At 32.2% G+C, this 24,862-nt stretch overlaps 1 protein-coding gene across 6 annotated transcripts in view; it reads right to left on the bottom strand.

Annotated features, from left to right (window-relative positions):
• Positions 1-24,862, bottom strand: part of LOC122516801 (neurexin-1) — a 304,617-nt gene that overhangs the window by 169,028 nt on the left and 110,727 nt on the right. For all 6 annotated transcript variants that reach the window (XM_043634936.1, XM_043634938.1, XM_043634940.1 and 3 more), the window contains exon 3: positions 8,134-8,281. In XM_043634936.1, the coding sequence (XP_043490871.1) occupies positions 8,134-8,281 (148 nt within the window). The remainder of the gene's footprint in view (positions 1-8,133; positions 8,282-24,862) is intronic.

Below are 24,862 nucleotides of genomic sequence, written 5' to 3'. Positions count from 1 at the left end.
ATCAGATAAGATTTGTAAAATTAGTCAATAAATCGAATCTTGTGTGGATGAGTTGTGGTGGGCGGCTCGTTTCGTAGAAACTTTGGAGAATTCATAGAGAGAAGGACGAAGTACGTTCGGCGTTCACCTTAATAAAGGGACAAAATTCATTAGAGCTTACGTTTAATCGCTATTCGAAGGATCGATCGCGCGGTTATTCGGCATCCGGATAATGGAGCTTCCGTCGTGTTCGGACCGAATTCCTACTGCGGCTTTAAACTCCCTACAGTCGGAGTTTCGAAGGTTTAGCTTAGCCATTTGGTGATCGCAATGTATTCAGAGTGCAACGAACCTATGAACTTGGAGTCCACGAAGTAAGCTCGAGCTATGAGATAAATACGAGTTTTGTTTCTGGATCCTATTTCCTCTTTAGACTTACATACACTTCGGTCATTCTACGTTTTACTACTACACTCCTATAGTCTACGTCTAAATTAAAAGCAATACACTCTTTTCTAAGCTTTTAGCACGCTACTCTATTTTCTAAAGGATGAACTAGATGAAATGTTCAACTGCGCGCTTGCTATTTTCACCGAAACCATTACCTCCAATCATTTAGATTTTTTATCTCCAATCAAGGTAACCTTTTATTTTCTCTATCAACATTTTTAAGGGTTTCAATAAACAACACTTTAGTCATTTATTCGCTTCATTCGTTATACGTGATTTATTTTTAAGCTGATTTATTATAGAAGATTAACGTAATTTTTACCTTCAACACACGATACGCAGGTACTAGCGAGGAATCATACAATACAGATAACCATGATATAATTAATAAGACACGTTACATATAATTATTTGATCTTCTCTTTCTCTTTATTCTGTATTTTTTTTTAAATCAAACAGATTACCAGATCTTGTCATTTTCCAAATCAACATTGGTAACAGCTTTTTCATTAAAATTCAGTTCATTTTATTTATTATGTACATACGAATCGTAAACTGACTTATTATATTACTGGGTATAACAATAATACTTATTTCTAAAACTAATTAATAAGCAATAAATACATAAAAATATCAATAAAGGGATCATACATAAGTGTAGATATATTTACAGATAATCGTGATATCAAATAATTGATAAAACTCACTGTAATCCCAGTAATCGGCAGCACCGGCCGTGGGCAGCACCGTACTCCATGCTTCTATGTGAAAACAGAAAAAGGGAAAGGAGGAAGGTAAAAAAACTGAACCATGCTTCATTGAAAATATGAAATATGAAGATTTTAATGAAACTAATATGTGTGTCTATTCGTGTATAGAAAACTAGATATGTGCGTAAATGTTTGTTTGCTTGGCCTTAATCCATTCCTGGTCGTTTGAATGACGACTTTAACAAAGTCATGAGATATGAAAGAAAAAAAGTGAAAGAGAAAAATAGAAAAAAAAAATATAGATATACGCATAGCAAAGATAAAAACAATGTGATAAGCGAAAAAAACATCTCATGTTGCACGCATAAACACGAGAAAGAGAGAGAGAGAGAGAGAGAGAGAGAGATAGAAATACAAAGACAAACAAACAGAAAGAGTAGGAAAAAATCGTATGCATTTACATAAGTACATAAGTATTATACATAAATCTTATACAACCTGAAACATTTTTATATACACTTTTTGTATAAGCTTTTACGGCTGAAAGAAGAAACTTATTTCTATGGATATACAGTAAATAACAGGAGTATTCCTATCCGTGTACTTACTATAAAATTTGAAATAATTATTATTTGTTTTTACAAAGCTTTAAAATTGTTATTCATAGAAATCTATTTTAGGATCATTTCACTTTCAAATTAATATACATTTTATTGTAGAAGAACATTTAATTGTTAAAGGAATATAATTTGATTTAAATGATAACAAAATTGACCTCACGAGGGTATTTCCATCTAATGTAAGTAAGATATAATAAAACTACAATGATTTGAATTTTTGTAAGTAATACTTGGTTAAACTCACCCCACTGAAGCATATTTTAAAGATTAACCGAAACATGTACTGGCATTGTATAGAAATTTTTAAATTTCCATTTAAATTTCACTTACACGAATTTAAAAACACTCCACCTCCCGTGTTCTAAACATAGTTAACTAAAGCATATATTCTAGATTGATCAAAACCCTTTGTGCATTCTAAAAATTAACCGGGCAATCTATACAATGCCCGTATTAGTACATTGACTGTAACACACACACACATATATACACAATATGTATATAGAATCAACTATACATGGATAGGTATATGAACCTATGTAAAGATATATAAGAAGTAGCATTCATATATAATCGTTTCCGAGAGACTTGGAATGATTTTCTCGGTAAGCTTTTCAAGGCAAACGATCGAGTTATCGCATATATGCGTTTCCCGTGAAAACAATAATCTCATATCGTGCAGGAAAGCCGAGCAGCAACCAAGCTACAACCCTCTCGAGCGTAAAGCCAACTACAACCCTCCATACATTTCTCACCGTACTTTTTATGCTCTCTCTCTCTCTCCTTCTAATTCTTTTTCTTTTTTTCTCTCTTTTCCTCATATAACTCGTAGGAATGGATTTTCACATGATTTTTTTCCCATCCAGACGCATCGTTAGGGAGTGTTAACAACGTTAACCGTGTTAGGAAGCTTGACTTCAAGCCAGTGAGGAAGAGAAAGAGAAAAAGAATTTTATGCACATACACATATACAAATATATGTAGATATACGCGTTAAGATATACGTTTATTTCACGTGAGATGAAGAAGGAAGACAATAAAAAAGTTGACGCGTTCATAGCCAGTACGAAATTATTACTCCAAGAGGAAATTTATTTCTACCACCAACTTCTATATTCGTTCCAAACGGATAAACTCGAGTTCTCGCAATAAAAAACTAAATCCTAAAAATTGTTATAAAATTTTCTTCTTTTTTCCTTTTCTTATTTTCTTTTTTTTGACTCAATTGAAGATATGAACTTGATGAAGCATTAACGAGAGATCTGTGAAAATTAAATTGTTTTCCCTCAACTTATGAAATGTTATTTTTTTTTCTTTTTATTTGTTTTTAACTCTTGTTAATAATGACTGTTTTTCCGCTAAATTCGAATAATCGTTCAACTTATTATAGTAGCTACTTCATTATCCCCCAAATCCTATTATCATTTACTTATTTCGTTATTCAAAAACTATATTAATCGCAACTGACCTCTTTTCATTCGTTAAGAATTTATAATACTAACTCCTTTTCTTCATTTCTTTATCCTAATATAGTTCTACCTTTTTTTGTATATTTTTAAATTACTCAATTTCTTCGCTTATTACAACATTGATTCATTTCTTTTAAAATTCATAATAATCCTATTTGTTCTCTTTAATTCAATAAAATAACTTAACCTCGAATGTCAATAAATTTTAAAATGATTAAAACAAAATTGTTTTATAAATTTTATTTATATTTAGAAAAAATATTTAAATACAATTGCGTTTCTTCTAATTCGGTTTTTTCCAATTGCCAAAAAAATACAAAAAATATCAATGTCGTTAACTATTATTATTTATCACTTTACACTCACACATCCTACTCTTCACACACAACGCAACACACGTCACATATATTATAACTTTCAACTTTCTTTTTGAGTGACGAATAGCAAAATCGTTCGTGAAGTAAGTATGATAGAAGGAAAAATAAAAAACGGGGAGAAAGAGGAGGATGGTTGAGGGTTGAGGATTGAGGATTGAAAAGTTTGGAAAGTTTCATATGTTGGTCGTAAGTAGGAAAGAGTAAAATGGGTCAGTGATGAACTCTCACAAAGATGGTAGTCAGCCGAAGCCGACGTTCGAATTCCACCACTGCTTCATGTCATCCACCAGTATATTCAAGATCTTCCTCGTGTTATTTCCCACCCTTATTCACGTAACCAAAATTATGTATTTAAGAAATCCTTTCTATCTTTTAGAAACACATAATCGAATTTTTAATTTAACTTTCATCGAACGTATTATATACAAATCAAATGTTCAATTATTTTGTTCAATGATTGAATAGTTGAATGAATGTCATTACAAATTTCGTGTTGCCTCAATATTTATTTATTTAATTATCTAAATTTGTATTAAAATAAATTAGGAGAATACTAAATATATTCATAGGACTATAAGACGTTTAAATACATTTGTTTTATGTAAATTTTAATTACTCATGCAATGAATTCTTATTTGAATTAATTAAAATATTAAAAAGTTAATCATTGAAAGATTCATATAACTTTTTAGGTAAATACGATCTAAAAAATGATTAAATAAAAATATAAAAAACAGAATTTAACCAATTAGAATAATTAGAATAGAATCGTCAACGAGAATAAAACCAACGTATGAAAGAAATTCAACTCTCACTTTCCTATTGTTACACGAGTCCAGTCATTCGCTTTGGAGTCTTTACTTTTAGTAGCCTCGAGCAACGGCAATTAGTAATAAAAGGGTGAACGAGAAAGAAAAAAAAACGTACGACGACGACGACGACGACGAATCGGAGCTTATGGCGTCAATTGAACACATTTTTTTCGTTCGTGAGTAGCGTGCGTGGAAAACAGTAGTCGTTCGTCTTCCTTTTTCTACTGTGCGGAAAAAAGATGAGAAAGGAGGAAGGGTTGAAGGATAAAAGGGTGGGAAGAAAGAACGGAGTTAGGGAGCTTTGCACGAGCATACTCGAGGTCGACGTTAGCGAAACGTAGGAGGTATGCGAAAGGAAAGTTTTTATCCTTTATTCAACGTGCGTGTTTTACGAGCCATTCGCGACGCTCGTTAAAATACCGGTTCTTGCCTTTTATTTGCGTTACGTTAGCACAGTTAACCCTTATTTTTTCCCCGATCCCCTTTTTTTTCTCTCTCTCTTTTGTTTTTTCTGCTTTTATTAATCCTTATTTTGTTCTTCATTCTTCAAAGCAAGTATCGATATTCAAATGAAATTGACCGTGCCGTATTAAAACTCTTTGATGGATGAAATAATCCTATTTGTATGATACTAAACTCTACTAGATTATGCATTGATCCTATTCGATCATACATGTTCTTTTGCTTATCAAGCTGTTTCAAATAATTCTTCGATCTCTTTTATAAGATAAGTTATATACTTTTGTGATTGTGTATTAAATATTATCATGTTTTTAAATATCGTTAAATTTTAAAAATATATGCATAGCATATCGAAATATTGACATAACGATCAGCAGCACTCTACCCAAAGTTGGGGTCTACGTTAGATTATTTGTACAATCCGTAAACGTCAGGGTTACGTCATGGTACGAAATACTTTGGGTCCGAAGTATTAAAGATGAATATAGTACCGGGCCTGTATCACCTCTAATGAAGTGGTGATAAGGATGCAGGTACAATTATAATAACAATAATAATTATTATTATTATTCTTATTATTATCATTTTATGGCGACCGGTTAATAAACATTATCAGCGTAAATCCTTTTAATCGGTTGTTGACGAGTAACGTGTTAAAAAATATTATAAGATTACTATGCATGTGTGATTGTGATCTAAACAAAAATGAACATTTCAAAAAGTACATATCTCTCAAAAATTTTTGTGCATTAATCTAGTTTCACATTGTTTTACTATAGCATTCAATTCTTTGTTGAATTTCTATGAGATCCCAACGGACTGATTATTCCAACCGTAATAAATTTTACGTATCCTTTCACATCAGAGCTTCGTTTCCAGTACTTCTTCTCTTTTCTATCCACGTAGGTACCACATTCATCCTTTCTTTCTCTCTCTCTCTTTCTTTCATTCATTCATTCTTTCTTTCTTTGTCTCTTCCAATCCGAGAGAGCTTCACCGCTATTCCTGACTCTCGAAAGCGATTTATCACCTTCCACTATCCCTTTTCTCGCGTCCTTTTTATTCATCCTCTCGTTACCGATTCTCTAAGCTACCCATCTAGAACGATAATTAAAAAGTTCCTTCATGGATATGGATGGAAAGAGTACCTACCGCCCAAGCAAGCGCGCACCCACCTCCTCCTTTCTCCAGCACGTACATAATTGGAACTAAGCGATCCACGAAAAATCTTCATGCTCGACTCGTGTTCGAAAGTGGAACTAATCCTCTAATTGCTTACGATGTTCACCAAATGCCGCTATTTTTTGTTGTTTCCTTTTTTTATTTATTTTTTTTTATATAAACCAAACGCGCAAGCCATAACCATTACCGTGGTTTCTTCTTTTTTTTGTTCGTTTCTCTTTCGCTTTACATGATTCCCCCTCTCTTTCTCACACTCACTGTTCCTCTCCTTTTTTTTCTTTCAGTTTCGTAAAATTTTCATGAGAGACGAATGGGCGGACGGTTTTCGACGAGCTAACGAGCGCAGCCACCACAACGACCAACTGACGCCAGGGAAAGGGAAATTTTCATATTTTTTCCCTTTTTTTCCCTGATTTCTTTTTTTCTCTCTTTTTCTTTTTCGTTTTACATGTATAAGTAACGTAAGGGATTTACTTTAATTGCGATGCACTATGCGCGATAATGCTCGCTATGGCTAGACCGCCACGTACTTATATATACCGCCACGTGTGGGTGTATGCACGCGCGTATTTCTTTTTTGTGCAACATATCCACGTGTGCATATGGACGCGCGCGGATACACACACACACACACACATTCACGCGACAAAGTTACGTTCCTCTTGACAATTTCTTTCGTGAAAAACGCACGTCCCTTTTAGAAAAAAAAAAAGAAGAAATTAAAAAGTTAAAAAAACCAAACAATTCACATGCTTCTTAACGTCCTGCTTTCTTTCCTCCGGGTTAAACGTAGTTGCAAGCGCCCTTTTTTTGCTTACTTACTTTCTTTTCTTTTATTTCCACACGTTCTTTCATTTTCAACTCTTATCCGCCAATTTACTTTCCGTTAAAGCAATTTACCATTATTCTCTCTAATGACAACGATGCAATAATAATGATAATAATTATAATACTAATAATAATAATTATTTAATATTATTAATAATTTATTATTATTATTGTTATGACGATCTAACGTGGAATCGATAAAAGTAAAATCAAACGTTTCGTTAGATTAAATGGAACGGTATAGAAACATATCACGTTATACAAATACGGAGACACACACATACGTATATTATTTATATGTAAATATATATATAATGTAATATACCAGTATGGCAATCGAGAATGTCGAACTGTTAAAGCACAAATATAAATTAACGAGCTATCGAATGCGGTATTTATTCGATATAGTATAGAAAAAGCGTTTACAACGCAGAAATGAATCATACGGGTTCTATATCCACCAGTAATATAATTAAACTACCCTACTATACACACACATATATACATACATTTTCATATATACAGGGTGCCTTAAAATATATGAGCATAACTTCAAGGAGCATAATTTCAATAAACTCAAATAATTAAAAAATGATCATACAATCGTATCCTCGATGTGACTTTGATTTCCGAATTGTATCTGTTTTTGTATTATATGCGTCGTTACATAATTTTTATAAAAACTGTTTGAGGTTACCACCTTAGGCTTACTATAAATTGTTACAAAATATCAGATGTCGTTTAAATTTGCCGACAACGTTGGGTAAGAAATTAGTAAAGTTATGTGAAGTACTGGAAGTATGATTATAAAAAAATGACTATAACTCGAAAACAAAGTCATACAATGGGGTATATGATTATATGAACTTGTTTTGCTTATTTTAGCATACCTAAACCGTTCCTTTTGATGTTACGTCGATATATTTTGAATGACCCTGTATGTACACGAATATAAAACATTTCTCGTTGATGTAGGAAAGTGTTATGCATAGTTCGTTACTCGCTATCGAGTCGAAAACGATGATCGATCTCTCTCACTTAGGAAAATACAACTCGTCGTGTTAAAAGATTAATATCTTCTTCACGTTGATATCCTCTCGATGCGATACACATACACACACACATACATACAGATAAAACCAAAACGTAAACAACAAATATAGAAAAGAAAAAGAAGAGGAGGGAAATGTTTCCTCGATTTAAAAAAAAAAAAAAAGTAAAGAAAAAAGTAGAAAAGAACTCACCTTTTTCACAGTAAGCACCCTCGTAATCACCGGAACGGCATTCGCAGATGGGTCCGCTATCCGTTGAAATGCAGATTCCACCATGTTGACAAGGATCTCGCGTCTCGCATGCGTCCGTCGTGTTGCCTGTCATCGAGTTCCGTAAGCTCTGCAAATAAAAACGTTGCGAATTCGGGTCAGAAAGTCGATCGATGTGACACACAAGTTTAATAGAAAGAGAAGATTAAAGTACATTTGTCAATAACGATAATTATGATAGTTGATTAGGTCAAGATAATTCAAAACATTCATTCATTTTTTCGTTTATTTTGTAATAACATTTAAATAATTTTTGTATGTAAAAGTTCTATTTCATGATTTATATTATAACATCTTAATAATTATAGCTTCAAAAAATTGACTTTTTTATTTATTTTTTACTTTTATTATATTATTATTCTTTTCATTTATATTCATGAGTATTTTGAATTATTGTTTATTAGTCTATTGTCTTAATGAAAAAAAAGTGTAAATTGAGTACGTTAACTTCAATTTCAATTGAATCGTATTAATATAAAATCGAATTTTGAAGTATTGAATTATTCTATTGATAAATTACACAAACGAAGTATAGATTTAAAATAAATAAACTTTTAAATTGTAAATAGATTTTACTACGTACATGCATAATTTCACGTTAAACGTATTACGTATTCGAGTTTTAATATTAAAAAAATTAAATAAATTTTTACTACGATCAGTTTTTTTAATTATTGATAAGAATAAGAAACAATAGTAGCAAAGTAATTTTGTTTATACCATTTTTCTGAAATTTATTTGAAATTTATTAAAATAAGATAGATTTTAAGTATAAAAAAGTAATTAATTCTGAAGCGTCAACGAATCACACAAATTAAATGTATGAAAATACAATTTCTTTTTAATATCAAAAAGAAATCGAGGGCACCTTCGTTTCCTTAAATAACATTACATCCATTTAATTACGCGATATTGCGGATGACATTGAAAAAAAATTCGATAATAGAAAAGAATATTACATTTGTACGATAACTTGTTAAGAAAATCATTTTTTATGTAAAAAGAGTCTTCGTAAAAAACAAATCCAAAGAATTCAAACGAAATATCAATTTCTATTCGATTAAACATTACGTAACTATTTTAACACGTTATTGCAGATGACATTGAAAGAAATTCAATAATACAAAACGAAGATTACACTTGTTCGATAACTTGTTAAGAAATTCATTTTTTATCTAATAAGAGTTTTTGTACAAAGGGAGATAAAAAAAGAAAAAGAAAAGAAAAAGAAAAGAAAAGAAAGCAAAGTCATAGAATGCAAACGAAATATCTATATTTCTGTTGAATGAAAGAACGAGAGCAGCAGCTTTAAGAACGATCACTAATGGGGAAATTCTCGTTGAGATGCCTTCTCGTTTCTCTCACGAAAAGATAATAAGACTCTCAAGCGTTTAAAGGGTAATCGAATCGAACAGAAGGGAATTTCGCGTTTGCTAACGAGGAAGAGGTTCGAGGATTCTTTAAGATTTGTCTTGTCTATTTCTCTCTCCCTTTCTTGTTTTTACTTTTTCTTTTCTTTTCTTTTCTCTTTTCTTCTGTTCGATTCCACTTCTTTAGGTATTTCTTTGTGGGCCGGGGCCAACATAAAATGATAGGTCGACTACAATAATAGAGCCTCCTACCAATGCGGTTGACCCGGTAACCTAATACGTGAATTCTCCCACTCCAGTAGGACTTTTCGTAAAAATGATGGAGTATACTCTCATTCTTTCTCTCTCTCTCTCTCTCTCACTCTCTCTCTCACCCTTTCTCTTTCTTATTCTCGTTCGTGAGAGAAAGTCTCGTTCTGTCGCTCTGGCGGCTCAGATATAGGCTATGCACGTTGCATTCGCTGGGCGGTGGCTCGTTCGTTCTCGAGATTATATCTCGACGGATGAAAAAAATATACAGAAAAAGGAGAGAGAGAGAAAGAGAGAAAGAGTGAACATGATGGCATAGAAAAATTAAAGACAAGGAAAAGCAGTTGCTTGTTCTAGGTACTTTTTCTTTTCTAGGTACATTTCTTTTCATTAAATAAAACAACACCCAGTAAAACCGAATTTCAAATATAATTTATTTCTTTTTATAAAATACTTATGATTAACACCTTGACCGCTACTCGTAACTGGCTTTCTATGTTTTATATTTTATTACTGACTTGTGGCGTCTATGGGAAAATATAAAAAATTTCCTTGGCAGTGAAAATGTTAATTAAAATAATATTAATAATATTAATCATTTAAATATTTGTAAAAATTAAAAAATCGAAACATGGAATCACGAGACACGAAAAATATATCTAAAATTAAAAAATTACAAGTATAGTTGATATCGAAAATTTAGATAGAACGTTATGGAGGAAGATATTTCGCATGGTGAAAGCTCAAGGGAATTGAGGTAAAGTTCGATCGTCGACCCTTTCAATTAATCTTCTTAGACGTAATTAGCCGAGCTACTGGGATCGCTCCGATTAAAAACGTTCGCTATTGTTGGCTACAATATCCACTTTCAGATGGATTATATAGATATTCGAGAAAAACAGGGGCTCGTTATGTGGAAAACGCGACTCCTGCTTTTTTTAATATTAACGCGCTTCGAAAAATGCACCTACCTTGATGTTTTTAAGTTTGATAAATCTACCTACTTCGTTAAATTTCGTCCAACAATTTTTTTCCCTTTTCCCCTTTTTTTTTCAATAATCTTAACGAGTAGACGACAAAAAAAGAACAAGAATGTGCGTAGCTTCCACGCATGATAGAAGTGAAACTTGTATTATTAGGTGAAAAATAATTAAATGATTCATATATAGAGTGAGTGGTGTTCCTTAAAATCGTACACCATTACGCTTACTAGATTTTTCCTTAAAAACTATAAATATAGTGTGTTTAGAATGAAGAAAATGTTTAAATAAATATATTAGTATCTCTTAATTACATATTTGTACCATTTATTTTGAAAGTGGTGTAAATCCATTTTTTAAAAAAATGAGAAATCACGTAATTTATCCTTAATTTAGTATATAAGCTTTTTATTTATTACTTGTTAGTATTTAATTTCTTAAAAAAATGTCAATGCTTCGTCTAATTTAAAATTGGCCGGTAAAAGAAAGTGCTATCAATCAAGCTTTGTTTTAATTATAAATCATATTCTTATTTTATTATTCTATTTTTTGTCTTTTGTTTACAAACATTATCGAGATGACAACGTTTCCTTTCTAATCTTTTTTTACATCTTTTCATATCGTCGCGTGTGCTTACGTTCGATCGCGATGTTTTATTCACTCTTTCTTTGAATATTTAGTGTTTGCATTTTTCTTTCTCTCTCTCTAACTCTGGCTGTTTTTTACTATTTCTCTCAAACTTGCAGTACTACCGTCCGAGCGTTTTCAACGATCGACCCTAATTCGTAAACGCGATAAGCACGAGCGTACTCGAGGACGTCACGCGTTATCTCTTCCATTTTGAGCTTTACGAGAGTACGATTTTCTATCTCTCTCTCTCTCTCTCTCTTTTCTCTCTCCCTCTTTCTGTCTCTATCTATCCTTCTCTCTTTAAATAGTCACAGTAAAGCAATCCCAATGAAATATTATTAACGAACTTGCACGATACATTGATGATTAGTGATCCATATTAGTCAAGCTGGAATGACTAAATTATTTTTGTAACGATAAAATATATTTCATTACAATTTATGTATGCATAAAAATAAAATAATTAAAATAGAAAGAGAGATAAAAAAACTTCGCTCTGAAATATATTAAAAGTATTTTATATTAATTCTTATATTCAAATAGTTCCCTTAGATACAATTTTGTAAGAAAAAATTGTTTCGAACGGTTAAATATGATGGAAAAAAAATTGTTAATTCATGTAATCATCTTTCTGAACTAGAAACATAAAATGTATTTTATGTTTAAACGTATAAAATGTTTTTTCTTTCATTGCTTATTAAAAAGATCATTTGTGGAGCATTTACTATAATTTATTTTTACTAAATTACTACGTGTATACACGTGTGTATCTGAAGGTATTTATGATGTCATTAGATGTGTGGATATTTTCGTTAGAAAGGAAAATAGGAGGGTAAACGAGCTACCAAATTCTCCGTCCAGGTTCGTATCGAAAATGTAATTTGCCTTGGCACGGGCCAGACATTAATTAGTCTTTCTCGTGGAAAATCTCATTAACAATTCGCCTGGTCGGTATCCAGTGTGGCTCGTATAAAAGTATGATTAATGTGGTACCAGTGGTCACCACGGGCATAGAACGTTTCTACGCACGACTCAACACGATTCTTCTTGCTTTTCTACGAACGACAAATAAGACTGTGTTACACAATTCGTTTATACGCTTTGTTCTAGTATAGGAATAGAAGTAAAAATAGAGAGAGAGAGAGAGAGAGAGAGAGAGAGAGAGAGAGAGAGAGAGATAGAGAGAAAGTTTTTGAATATACGGGGTGTACCATTTATAGTAGAAAATCTAAATATTTGTCTTGATATTGATTGCCACGAAAAATACATATGTTGACTTTTTGTTTTCGAGATTATAAACGTTTTATTTTTGAGATATCAAAGTTGCGAAAAAAGGATTTTGTACATAGAACAATATATTTTCGTTATCGTAGTATGATAGCTCAATAACAACAAACAAGAAAGTAATAAAAACGAATTCGGTCGATATCATCTTTTTTTAGCTAGAAGGAAAAAAAAGCAAAATTTTTACACGTTTTAAATCACACAGGATCACAATCGTCGTTAATACTTTTTCAAATTATATCAAATGTTTATTCAAGTATTTGACTTTTTTTTTTAATATTTGTATTTTTAATATACATATGATAGAAAATATTGAATATGAAATAAAAACTCGAGCATAATTCGTTCATCAATCAAGAAAAAATATTACCACATTTGTTGTCTCTTTGAATACATTTTTGTTCAGATCCTATAGTTTAAGGGGGGGTTGATATTTCTAATTCTTTATAAATAAACTTCCTAATGCATAATTTATTTTTATGATCCTATCTTATCTTGTAATGTATTTTTGAAACGATTCCTTCTCTCCCGAATATTATTTATTAACACTTTATTTCATTTTAGAGATATTTGTTCGACTCTACATTTTTCCTAACATTCCGACTTCTCTATAAGAAGAAAAAATTCAACTAAATATAAATAATTAATTCTTGCAGCCTTTTTAAATCTCCAAGACCACAAGTATTTTGTGTTATCGATTCATTCCTCCATTAGGACAATAAACAAATATTTATATGAATTTTTTTCATTGTTTTTGTGTCCCAGGTCTGTACGATCGGAATCGATCATTGCCGAAACTCGATTGTAACAAAAATACGAGATTTACTATGCGCCCACTAAATCGATAGAGAGTTACTAGTAACTAGCGTCCATAACCCCACCACTCGACCTCTGAGTGAGGGCACCCTGCAGGGCACAATACGAAAGACACGCATTCTATTCTACCGCTGGACGCCTACGAGGACACTTGGAAACAAATTAATCGGAGACAACGAGCGAGAGGATCATAGAAAGACAAGGAGTTTATCTGTTAAGCGAATACGTCTTACAGATATTATAAATACGATAGCGAGAAGTAGAGGCGATAATTAAGGTGATATTTATATATTCACCATAATCGAGAAGTAGAGGCGACAATTAACGGTGAGAGATATAATTTCTATTCCTTTTAACGTGATTACCCATCCGGGTTAATCGTGACGAGAAGTTGATCACGGACATAGTCCGTGATCCGTCGTCGTCCATTGTATTAATACCAACCAGGGTTTTTTGCCGCAAGGCTTTTTTCCTGACGAGCCAATAAAGCATTGCACGTATTGGCTCAACCACGTGTTTTATTTTATTCTAATTCACCTTTTCACCCTCCTCATAATAAGTTTAATCCAATCGCCGGAGGACTCCGTGTTGGAGGAATTTTGGCAAATACACAGGTCCATTATTGAAGTGCATCCCGCATTTTACGAAACATCATAAACATAAGATCATAAATATACTTACAATCCTTAAATTTATAAAACCAAAATTCTGTTGTATTCTCGCTCAGAAATTGGTGTTCCTTTTCTTCTTGTATGAGGAAGAAAACCACAAGGATCAAAAAAGATTGAAGATTCGGTTGAAGTTAATCGATCGATAAATCGTTCAGAGAATTTCGAAGAACGTAAGACGCAACCCCCGCCAACCCCCAACTGTGCCGTTATGAAGTATGTGCCGCATAGTTGCATAAGTATGTTCCCCATGGTGGTACGAGTACACATAGTTACCGAAAACGCTAGAATAAATCAGAATATCTAATTTGTAGTAAATCAAGCACCCTAACTGGCCTTGCTAGTGATATTGCACCATTTATATACGTGTGAACGATTTATCGTGACGTACCTTAATTAGATTCATCGAAGATAGTATCGCGAAATAAAAGAGGACTAAATATGTAGGTATGTATAGTGTACATACCTGAAACGTGTCTTGTAATCTCTTCAAGAAGTATAGCTATCTTAACAATAAACCAGATTATCTTGTCTTTAGAAGGATTATCGATTTGAACTGGTATTGTGATCACGATCACGTTCTAAAATATATTATTGTTTTATACGAGTAAATGAATTCATATATGTATCGGTGATTACAATAATGGACTAAATAAAATAATTGACAACATTTATTTTATAATTTATTTAATGTTAAAATTATTTTTTTATACTATAAAATAAATAAATTTAATTTCTTCAATTTTTTAATTCATTCACACTGTCATAATTAAATTAAATGTACTATAATATTATTTTATATATGAAAATAATAAAGGATAATTTGATTTTTCTCAGTTCTTAGTACACTGAATACGAAGTCTTTTAACTTTCCTACGTATCAAATAAGCCAATAAAAATATTAAATAAATTTTAAATACAGAAAATAAAATCTCATTAATTAAAATTACATAATAATCGATTAGAATTCGTACATACATAGAAAGCATTTATTATAATAGATATATGTAAAACATGACGATACGAATAGCTCATTTATAATCTTCATTGAAAACCTCATAAAAGATTTCCTGAGATTTCTGAAATTACCAAGTTCCTTTAAATAGTACCTCTATTCCCAAATACAATGTCTCAGAATCAGGAAACACAATACCTTTCCATTCAACTCCTGACAAGTTCGAATAGTTGTAAAAAAGAACGACGAATCGTCATTACCACTCGACAAACGTAATAATAACATATTCGCAGGTGTATAATACAGTCGATTTAACCGTTTGTACTATTCCAGCATGCACACTACAAGGATCGTTATAAGCTTGCCAGAGGGAAGGAAGATAGGAAGAAAGGTAGGAGAGAAAGGAATAATATTGTCTTAGACTAGTATTGTTACGTATCGAAGCAGTTTAATTACTATAGTGAGTCTCATTGTCTTATTCAAGATTTATCGATAACACTGGTTCATTATCATCGATATAAAACTTCATTTATTTTTAATTTTAAAGAAAATTTCATTTATCAAAAAATATTCATCAGTATAACCTTCATTATATGATCACTTGTTATGCAAACCTTCTATTATATGAACCTCGATTATTCGAAATATTTTTTATATGAAATGAAATGAAATTTTTTTATATATATTTATTAATAATTAGTGATTTTAATTTTTTATATAGGTATTCCTGTTTACCGTAACCGTAAAAAGATAAATTAATATAAACATTGCTTGTCTTTCTAAGACGAAATCCACCATAATGATTCAGTTTCAAAGTGATATGCATGCTAAGCGCTTGTTTGTTTGTTATACAAGAATTTGTATTTTGGATCCTCCACTTGTTTTTTAATAAATTTGTGTAACGAAGCTTTTATTGTAAATTAAATAGACACGAGAAAGAAAGTAAAGATTATTTCATTTCCGAAAGATCTACAATTTCTTTCTTACGATTAATACAACTTATTTACTTCCCGTTTTCAAATAGGAATACCCACATTTGCTCAAACGAATAAATGAAAGAAAGAATAGGGTAACCGATGGGAGATGTCTGGAAGATATATATATATATATATATGTATATGTACGTGTATACGTGCATGTTCAATGTCGGCCAAGAGTTTGAAATTGCTAAGTAAATTCTGAGATCTGAATCTCTGCATTTACTTCTTCTTTGCATATATGACCCATATAGAGATTGCTCGTATATACGGGGCCTAGCATGGATGACCCGTATATGGGACATTAGTAACAGAAGGGTTCAACTGGTTGTGAAAACTATACAAGATCATTATGTATTTAAAAAAAATACTGATATTTTTTAAAACGTCATTCGACGTGTTTTAAAAATGTTATTTTCAAATTTATCGGTGTATTTGATTTTTTGAAAAATGAACGAGTAATTTCAAATTTTTAGTTGGGCATATGTATCTTAAGATAGCTACGTTGTATACGTTGTATCTTACGATACATATGTATCGTAAGATAGCTACGTTGAGATTTAAGTACGAAGGGTCGTGTAGGTGCAATAGGGTTCTTCAGTTAGAATGTGGACGAGGATGGGTACCGATGTCGCGACTTTTATCTAACGTTTACTTCCCTTTTCCCTATGCCCAGTTTTCTTTTCGAGAACCCTCATTTTCTAACTGCAAGAATCTCTTTAATAAGAACCTCTCGCTTTCCACTATTCCTCTTTGCTTCCATGACTTTCTCGGACTTAAAAGCCACCTCTAGAAACGTTGAAACATTTAGCGATATATGCACCAACGCTTAGATTTCATGAATACTCTATCTGTTTTATGATAGTTTGCTTAAAGATTACCGATTTATTTTATATTGTTGTGTAATCTTACGTGGTTTTCTTTAAATGTTAAGTTGCATATAATGAAGCGTATATCATGAAAATCATGTTTCAACGTTTATTGAAAACTTTGAATATTATTTGAATATATCAATACATTTATTAACCTGTTAACTGTAAGTGTCGCATATATGCGTCATTTTTAAAAGATAATTTATTTTCAAAGAAAAATATTTTATCCCTAATTATGAAAAAATTATCCAATTTTTGTTCTCTTTTATATTCAACAAATTTGCCAATAAATTAATTCTCGACTCGTCTAAACCGATCCTTTTGTTCATATTTAACCGGAAACATTGGCCGATATAAGAGATAATCGGTTAGAGGAGTCTAGTAGTAAGTTTTTCAAAGTATTTTCATCGAATGAAAAGATCCAGAGTATCCCTTTTGATTGTACACGCTTCAGTGAACTCCCTGAGCTTGTCCCGACAAAATCCAATCTAGTTAAAACCACCCGCATCCACTTCCGTTAGCGACACGTAATATTCGGAACACGTTGGTAAACCTTCATAGTGTGTACGTACCTACCTGGATGTGTGTGTGTGTCTTTGAAAAAAAGAGAGAGAGATCAGACGCCAGTACTGTCACACAATTTTCGGATAAAAGAGATACACGCTTCTGGTAAATATAATCGCGCGAAAGACATTTCAGTGGGATGCAGTATAGTACAGAAACGACGAGGTCAAGATGAAAATCTTCTTCGAGTAGAAATCCTCTATGAATAAGGATTCATCCCGTTTATATATCACGAAACTATCTTGTCAGATTAGACCTGTTTTTCCTTCTTACGATCTCTTACTCTATTACTATGATAATCATAAATAATAAGTGTCTTATTCTCTTGTCGTCTAAATGATAAGTTGATGAGGAAGGTTCTTTAAAAAATACGAAGTTAAACGTCCGTAAAGAGAAGATAAAAAGAACGACAAAGAACGAGAGAGAAAGAGAGAGAGCGAGCAACATAGTTGAGCATCGTAAACTTCCGTAGCGATGTATTATCATGCCTGACTTCCTCTATGATCCAACGCTGAGGGATAAAAAAGTCAATATCCTATGACACCGGACGTAGATCTTAAATGTCACCGTTCTCATAAAGATCGCTGGCCCAGAAGAACCAACGTATATGATATACATCAATGAACTAATATAGTAAACGTGTGTATATCTATACAAAAACATACACACACACACACACACATTACATACCAAGTTATCGCAAAAAAGGGTGAGCTTTATTCTCGGATAGCAGTGATAACCGGTTAAGATAAAAATAGAATATTTCTATGGAGGAAAAAAAAGCTTTCAAGAAAAAATATTGCGAGCAAAAAATTACCTTTATATTATTTTGTTTTTCTTTTCGCAGAAAGGAATAGAAAGGAAGAAAAAGAAAAAAGTAGGTAGCAAGGGAAAAAGAAAAATGAAAAATAGGTTCGTCAGTAAGTAGGATTTCTATGCGATCGACGTTATTCAATTCAAAGGAGAAACTATGTTCTCTCCCTCTCTCTCTCTCTCTCTCTCTCTTGAACATACACGAGGTGCGCAGTATTACGTCCGTGATTAGGAAAGTTGTCAACTTGATTAAACGATCCTGCCTCGGCAGAAGTTCCTTCAAAGCGGGTAATCGTGCGAGGTGTCTGCAACACCACCCTTACCCCTTTCCTACTCACCCCAAATCTCCTCCTCCTCCTCCTCCTACCATCTACCTCTCGCAGGAAGTACGTCCAAAAGTTTCTCCAAAGCTAATGTCGAACCGGATGACCAACAGTAGACGTCGTTTTAAACACGAACGATATTTGAGTACATTTTCTGAAAGACTTACACACAAATGCTCGATTAGGAATACATTTTCTACCGATTTAATTGAAAATACGTAAATAAGATATAATTGAACTTGCATTTACAAGTTGACCAATCAAATGTTCACGAAGAAAATTCATCAATTTGGGATACAATTTTGTAAGTCATTTGAAGTTTATTCAAGCCTAAAAGTTAATAGGCGTGTCCATAATTACAAACCAGTAACTGTTTGGCTTTTCTTGTAAATATTTCATTACAATAATTAAAATTTTACTACAGAAAATCATTTTCACAGATTCACACATGCTGAATATTCTTAACACATATTTCGAAAGTTACCTAAATTCGGATGCGGCATGCGGCAACCAAACTACGCTCGATTAGCGTCGTCCTCACGTTTCCACCTTTCTCCGATAAACCATGTCCTTAATCCAGCCCAATCGACAATAAATAATCTGGGAAGTTAGATCTAGGGACCTAAAGTGGCTAATTTATAGACTTGCAATGACCTTAACAGAAAATTCACAGTGTTGCGTTTAGTTGTATCAAATAAATAAACAATAATGTGGATGCTACTAGAACTTTCGCTCCAAAGCCAGACACATATTATTTTCGTACAAAGTTCTTTTTTCGTTCAACGTGAATTCAGAAATCGTATTCCAAAATTTATGATCTTTCTTCGTAAATTCTTCCACTGTATATTCAACTATGGTAATTACGTATGCGAAGCGTTACTTTAACTCTCTCTCCCTCGTTCGTTCTCCCTCTCTTTACACGTTTATGTTCCTACACACTTTCCGGTTGAACGAGATAGCTTCGCGGGGTCCTCGAGAATTGCCGCGAGTCATTTATTAAACCGCGGAACACGACTATAAATTGCCGCGCAATTTCCCTACCGAAAACTTAGTCAATTTCCCTCTCGCATATGAACCATTCGCAGCTGCTATTTACGCGCGTGGTACGTGCTTACTCAGTACCGAAACGAATGAAGGAATCATATCGGATATGTGTGCCTTTCCTTCCCACCTTTTTCCACTTCTCTTCTTGTTTTATTATTTTCTTTCCCTTTTCTTATTTTTCTTTTTTTCGGATTTATTTTCTTTTTATTACGCGTCTGTACATTTTTCTTTCTTCTCAAGTTCCATCTTTTTTTGCTGCCTGTTTGCCTGTCGTAACGAATATACACGACAACTTTTGCGTTTCTTCTTTTTTGTCCTTGTTCTTGTTGTTTTATTTTTGTTTTTCGTTTTTTGTTTTTTTCTTTTTTTTTTAGGTTCATCATTTTCCTTTACGCCGTTTATATTTTTTCACGACGTTCGCATTACGAAATTGCTACGTACAGAGCGAGCCCCGGGTAGGAAAATGGAACGAACTATGGAGAAAAAGGGAAAACATATTGCGGGTGTCAAAAGAAGTTCGATATTTCGTCGTCCGAAGGTTTTCACAGTTCGTTCGTTCGTTCATTCGTTCATTCGTTCGATTTCTGCTCTTTTATTCGACTTTATTTTTCTTCTTTCTTATTTTTTTTTATCGTTCTAACAGAAAATAAAATATTACGTAAAATGCATGTATGAAAGAGTAAGCCAACTTTTTCGACTTGACACATAGTAAAACTTATTTACTGGTGATATTAAATACTAATCATAAGTTTAAATCTAAAGAATAAAAGAAACTTTTTCATAACAGTTTAAATGTCACTCGTATGCATTAAATATGCGTGGAAATAATAATAAAAGATTTCTCTATTAGACTGTAACATGGTTTACTAACGTATGAAAATATTCTCGGTTAAAATAGTATGTCAAAGAGGAAAAAAAGATAAATTGAAAAAAAAGAATGAGAAAGAGAGAGAGAGAGAGAGATAGAGAAAATTCTAACGCTATAGTTGTCTCGTTGAATACTGTAAATTTTCCGCAGGAGGTGCTTTCATATACGTATAAGTATTTATAAAACAAAAATATTTATGTCGTTTCTATTTAAATGACTCGTGCCCCATACATAACATCCCTTTCTTTCCTTTCTTTCTTTTTTTTACGAAGTAAAAAATATCTACCAACTTGCGTGCAAACGACATTGTGTAAATACGCGCACTACAGGCCAAAAGTTTGAAATCATTTAGCGATTTCTATAAAAATCTAATAGATCGATCAATTTCGAAAATAAGTTAAATGACGTTTCAAGAAATTTCAGAATCTATTTACGTCCATAATTCTCTTGTATAATTTGTAAACCTAATTTAACCCTCTCCTTCCTAGCGACCATATACAAGTATTAATTATAAATGCCTCCGTGTGATCGACCGACCCATTTAAAAGTCAAACTATTTTATATGGAACGATACTCGTGTTAAAAATCATTCATTGATAAAAAAAATAATACAAAGTTTAAAACAAACTAAGCGTTATGTTCTGTTGACCTCGGCTATTCCGAAGGCATTCATTTTTTCCTTTAAATATCCTCTTTTCTCTGAATATACAAACTTTTTACTGGTAGTTTTTGTATGCATATTTATGCGCACATAGACAAATGCATATTGACGCATTTTCAGAGATCGAATTTCGACAACGTCACAGCCAGGATTCTCTCGTTCACCGCAGCATTTGAAAGTTCAATCAACGTAGAAGCCCCACGAAACGAGAACTTCGATCCACTATTCATTCCATATTGCAACACGCAGACGCACGCTTTTTATCTTTCTCTATTTCTCTTTCCTTTCCTTTCCGTTGAAAATACGTGGGATTCGTCTCGCATTATCCTAGTCGAAGAAATCTGAGCGTCTGTCCTTCCGTACGGAGATTACCTACAGACCACACCATTATCCTTGCTTTCCTTCCTTCAAGAAACCAAAGGCTTCTTCTTCTTCTTCTTCCTCTTCATCCATTCGTCCTCTTCTTCCTTTCATTTCCTATGCAGAAGCGTGAACACGTCTAGAACGTTAAGGATATCATCTACTTCGTTTCTCCATTTTAGCCAATAGTAAAAGAAATTCAACAGAAAAGTCATCAAATTTATTTTAAAAGGAACCAAACTATGTTTCTTTTGACTTTATTTATCGAATTTCTATAACGATAAAAATACAATTTATATATATAAATATAAAAAGTCTGATTTGTGTTTTTATAATATTTTTTTGCGACATTTATTTGATTATTTCTTTATTTTCCTCTATTTTATTGAAAATGTTTTATTTTTATTTTAGTCTCGGTATATAAACATTTTTGTGAAACACTTTTAGAACCCAAACTTTTATATTTCTTTTTATGTTTTATTTTACTTACAATAGAGAATGTGTTGAAAAATAAAAATAAAAAAAATTGATTGGAAACACTTGAAAGATCCTGTAGAAAGTTTTATTTTACTTATGTTAGAAAACGTGTTGAAAAAGAACAAAAAATATTATTGGAAACATTTGAGAGATTCTACTGGAAAGATCCGTAAATATTTCCACTTTCTCTTTGATAGAATTGTATTTATCGACTAGGAACATTCCATTGAGAGTAAACTCATTGAATCTCACGTTAAAGTCAGTTAATAAAGAGCCATTTAACCAGTTGATAGTTATTAGCTAACTTTGTGCGATATGAGTGACCCAAAAATAACAGAGACTATTTTTAAATATAACAACTATTTTGCTATTAATTGTTTCCAATTTTCGTTCAAAATTGTTGCCACTCGAAAGGCACAATCGACAAAATTATTTAAAGAAAATTTCCCAGAATTATAGTTATTGTTTATAAAAAAATAAATGTGACTTCTTAATACATAAAAGTGTGATTTCATTTTTATAATGGCTTAGTAACTTTTGGGTCACAGTGTATATACGAATATATATCCGTGTATGTATTGAAATAAGGTCGAAATGAGAATCTGCTTTTAGCAATACAATATCAGCATTTATAGAAACGAAAATGAACAATCAATTCGTGGAGGCCGCGAGCTCGTTATCTTAATGGATTCGCAGGGTCCTCGGGGGGTAGCGAGGACGATACTACAAGGTCAGGATCGTAATGTCAACTTCCAATATATCTGATTGGCCGCGACGTGGTCGAATGATTCTGTTGATGAACCGATGCCTGAGGGACATTTTCGAAGTTAGCACGTTGCTTGCATTTGAGGTTAATGAAGTCGATGCTTTATCTATGTATACGACAATGACATACCCACTACTAATTTTATCTCAACCTAGATTTTTCCTAATTAAAAAGACAAATAACAAAACAACAAAATTAGGGGAAAAAATTGAGAAGATAAAAATATTATTATCAAAATGCAATTAGAGGAAAATGTTTCGAAATTATTCGATATTAGAAATGAGGTAGATTGTTATTTTTTTAATTATTCAATTGCAGTGATAAAGTCCTACTAACCTCGTCATACATCTCAACCTAGATTTTTCATAATTAAAAAATATAACAAAAAACAAAATTAGGAAAAAAAACTATTCAAATAACATTGAAGAGAAACGTCTCGAAATTATCAAATATTAGTGATGAATTAAATTTTTATTATTAGTATTATCTATTACATTGTTAAAGTCCTTTGAATTTTATTTTAATCTAAATCTTATACAATTAAAAATAGATAAATAATAAAAATAGAGTATGAAAATAAAATAGAAATAAAGCACTTCGAGATCATCTAATAGATAGATCAGCTAAATCCTTATTGGAAACATGTCCTTCCAACGACAAAATCCTTCCAATTGTATTTCAATCAAAATCTCACCTAATTAAAATCAAAAAAGGATTCTTATTAAAATGAAATCGAAGTAAAGTATCCTTGATATCATCCAATATAAAGATTAATTAAATCCTTCATATTAGTGGAAAGATATTCCAGTTTTAATTTCAAAGTATTTCCAATTGTATTTCACTTTAAATTTCTCATAATTGAAGAAAGAAAAAAATAGAAGGCAGCTATTCAAAAAATAGTTATGAAATAAAATTGATGTAAATAATTTGAAGATCATCTAATAAATAGATTAGCTAAATCCTTCTTGTTAGAGATATTCTCTTTCAAAGACATATATATGTACATATACAAATATACATCCATGGATCTCAAAGGGAAGTTATAGAATGGATTTAGCAAAAGAGAAATAGAGATAGAGATAGAGATAGATAGATAGAGAGGGAGAGAGAGAGAGAGAGAGAAAGATAGTTAAAGGGAAGCATTCGAAACAGTTAGAAACAGCGTTAGTCGTTTCTCTTGTCAATAGTTAGCCATGAGAGAACGCGGTAATCTCAAATACTAGATTGTTTCCTATATTCGGAATAATCGGGACGCATCGTGTAATCTCGCCTTGCAGAGAAGGAGAATTCAGGATTACCAGATAGACCGGTTATTTGGATATATCCGGTACAATTAAATTCGATTTTCTTCCTTTATCTTATCTCTCTCTCTCTCTCTCTCTCTCTCCCTCTCATTCACACACACAATTTCTTTATCTATCTATCTATCTATCTATCTATCTATCAGTGTCTTACTCTGATTAAGAGAAGTAGAAGGTAGGAACAAGAACATTGAAGGACTTTAAGTGTCCCATCGAAGATTTAATCAGAATAATCACCGTAATGAGTTCGATGATAAGGTAACATGGTGTAAGGGTTTGCCTTCGAGTAGGCTCGCTCGATTAACGAGCGATAACATAATGAAGTAAGTAGTAGTCGACGGGTGGTGAACCATTTCATAGCCTAAAGTTAACCTAACATCGTTTCGTCGCGTAATTATTTCCTTCAGACTACGAAATATAATATATGTATGTGTGTATATATATTTTGTACATGTTATATATACATGTATGAGTATGAAGTATGTATGGAATGTATATATATCCCCAAGGTTTAACATAGAAGCTTGAAAATGAAGATTTGAGGGTCCATATACGTGATGAGTTAACCGAAGTTTCTATCAAAACTATTTCAGCTAGTTTTTTTTGAAAATAAAAGAAAATATAAAATCGAGGAATGCTCGATTTTAAGGAAAAATAATATTCTTGTTCGCGT

The sequence above is a fragment of the Polistes fuscatus genome, unplaced genomic scaffold, assembly GCF_010416935.1.
Source record: "Polistes fuscatus isolate 324 unplaced genomic scaffold, CU_Pfus_HIC Scaffold2, whole genome shotgun sequence".
NCBI classification, from domain to species: domain Eukaryota; kingdom Metazoa; phylum Arthropoda; class Insecta; order Hymenoptera; family Vespidae; genus Polistes; species Polistes fuscatus.
The sequence above is the reverse complement of the archived record's forward strand: the minus strand, read 5'-3'. Positions and strand labels throughout refer to the sequence as shown.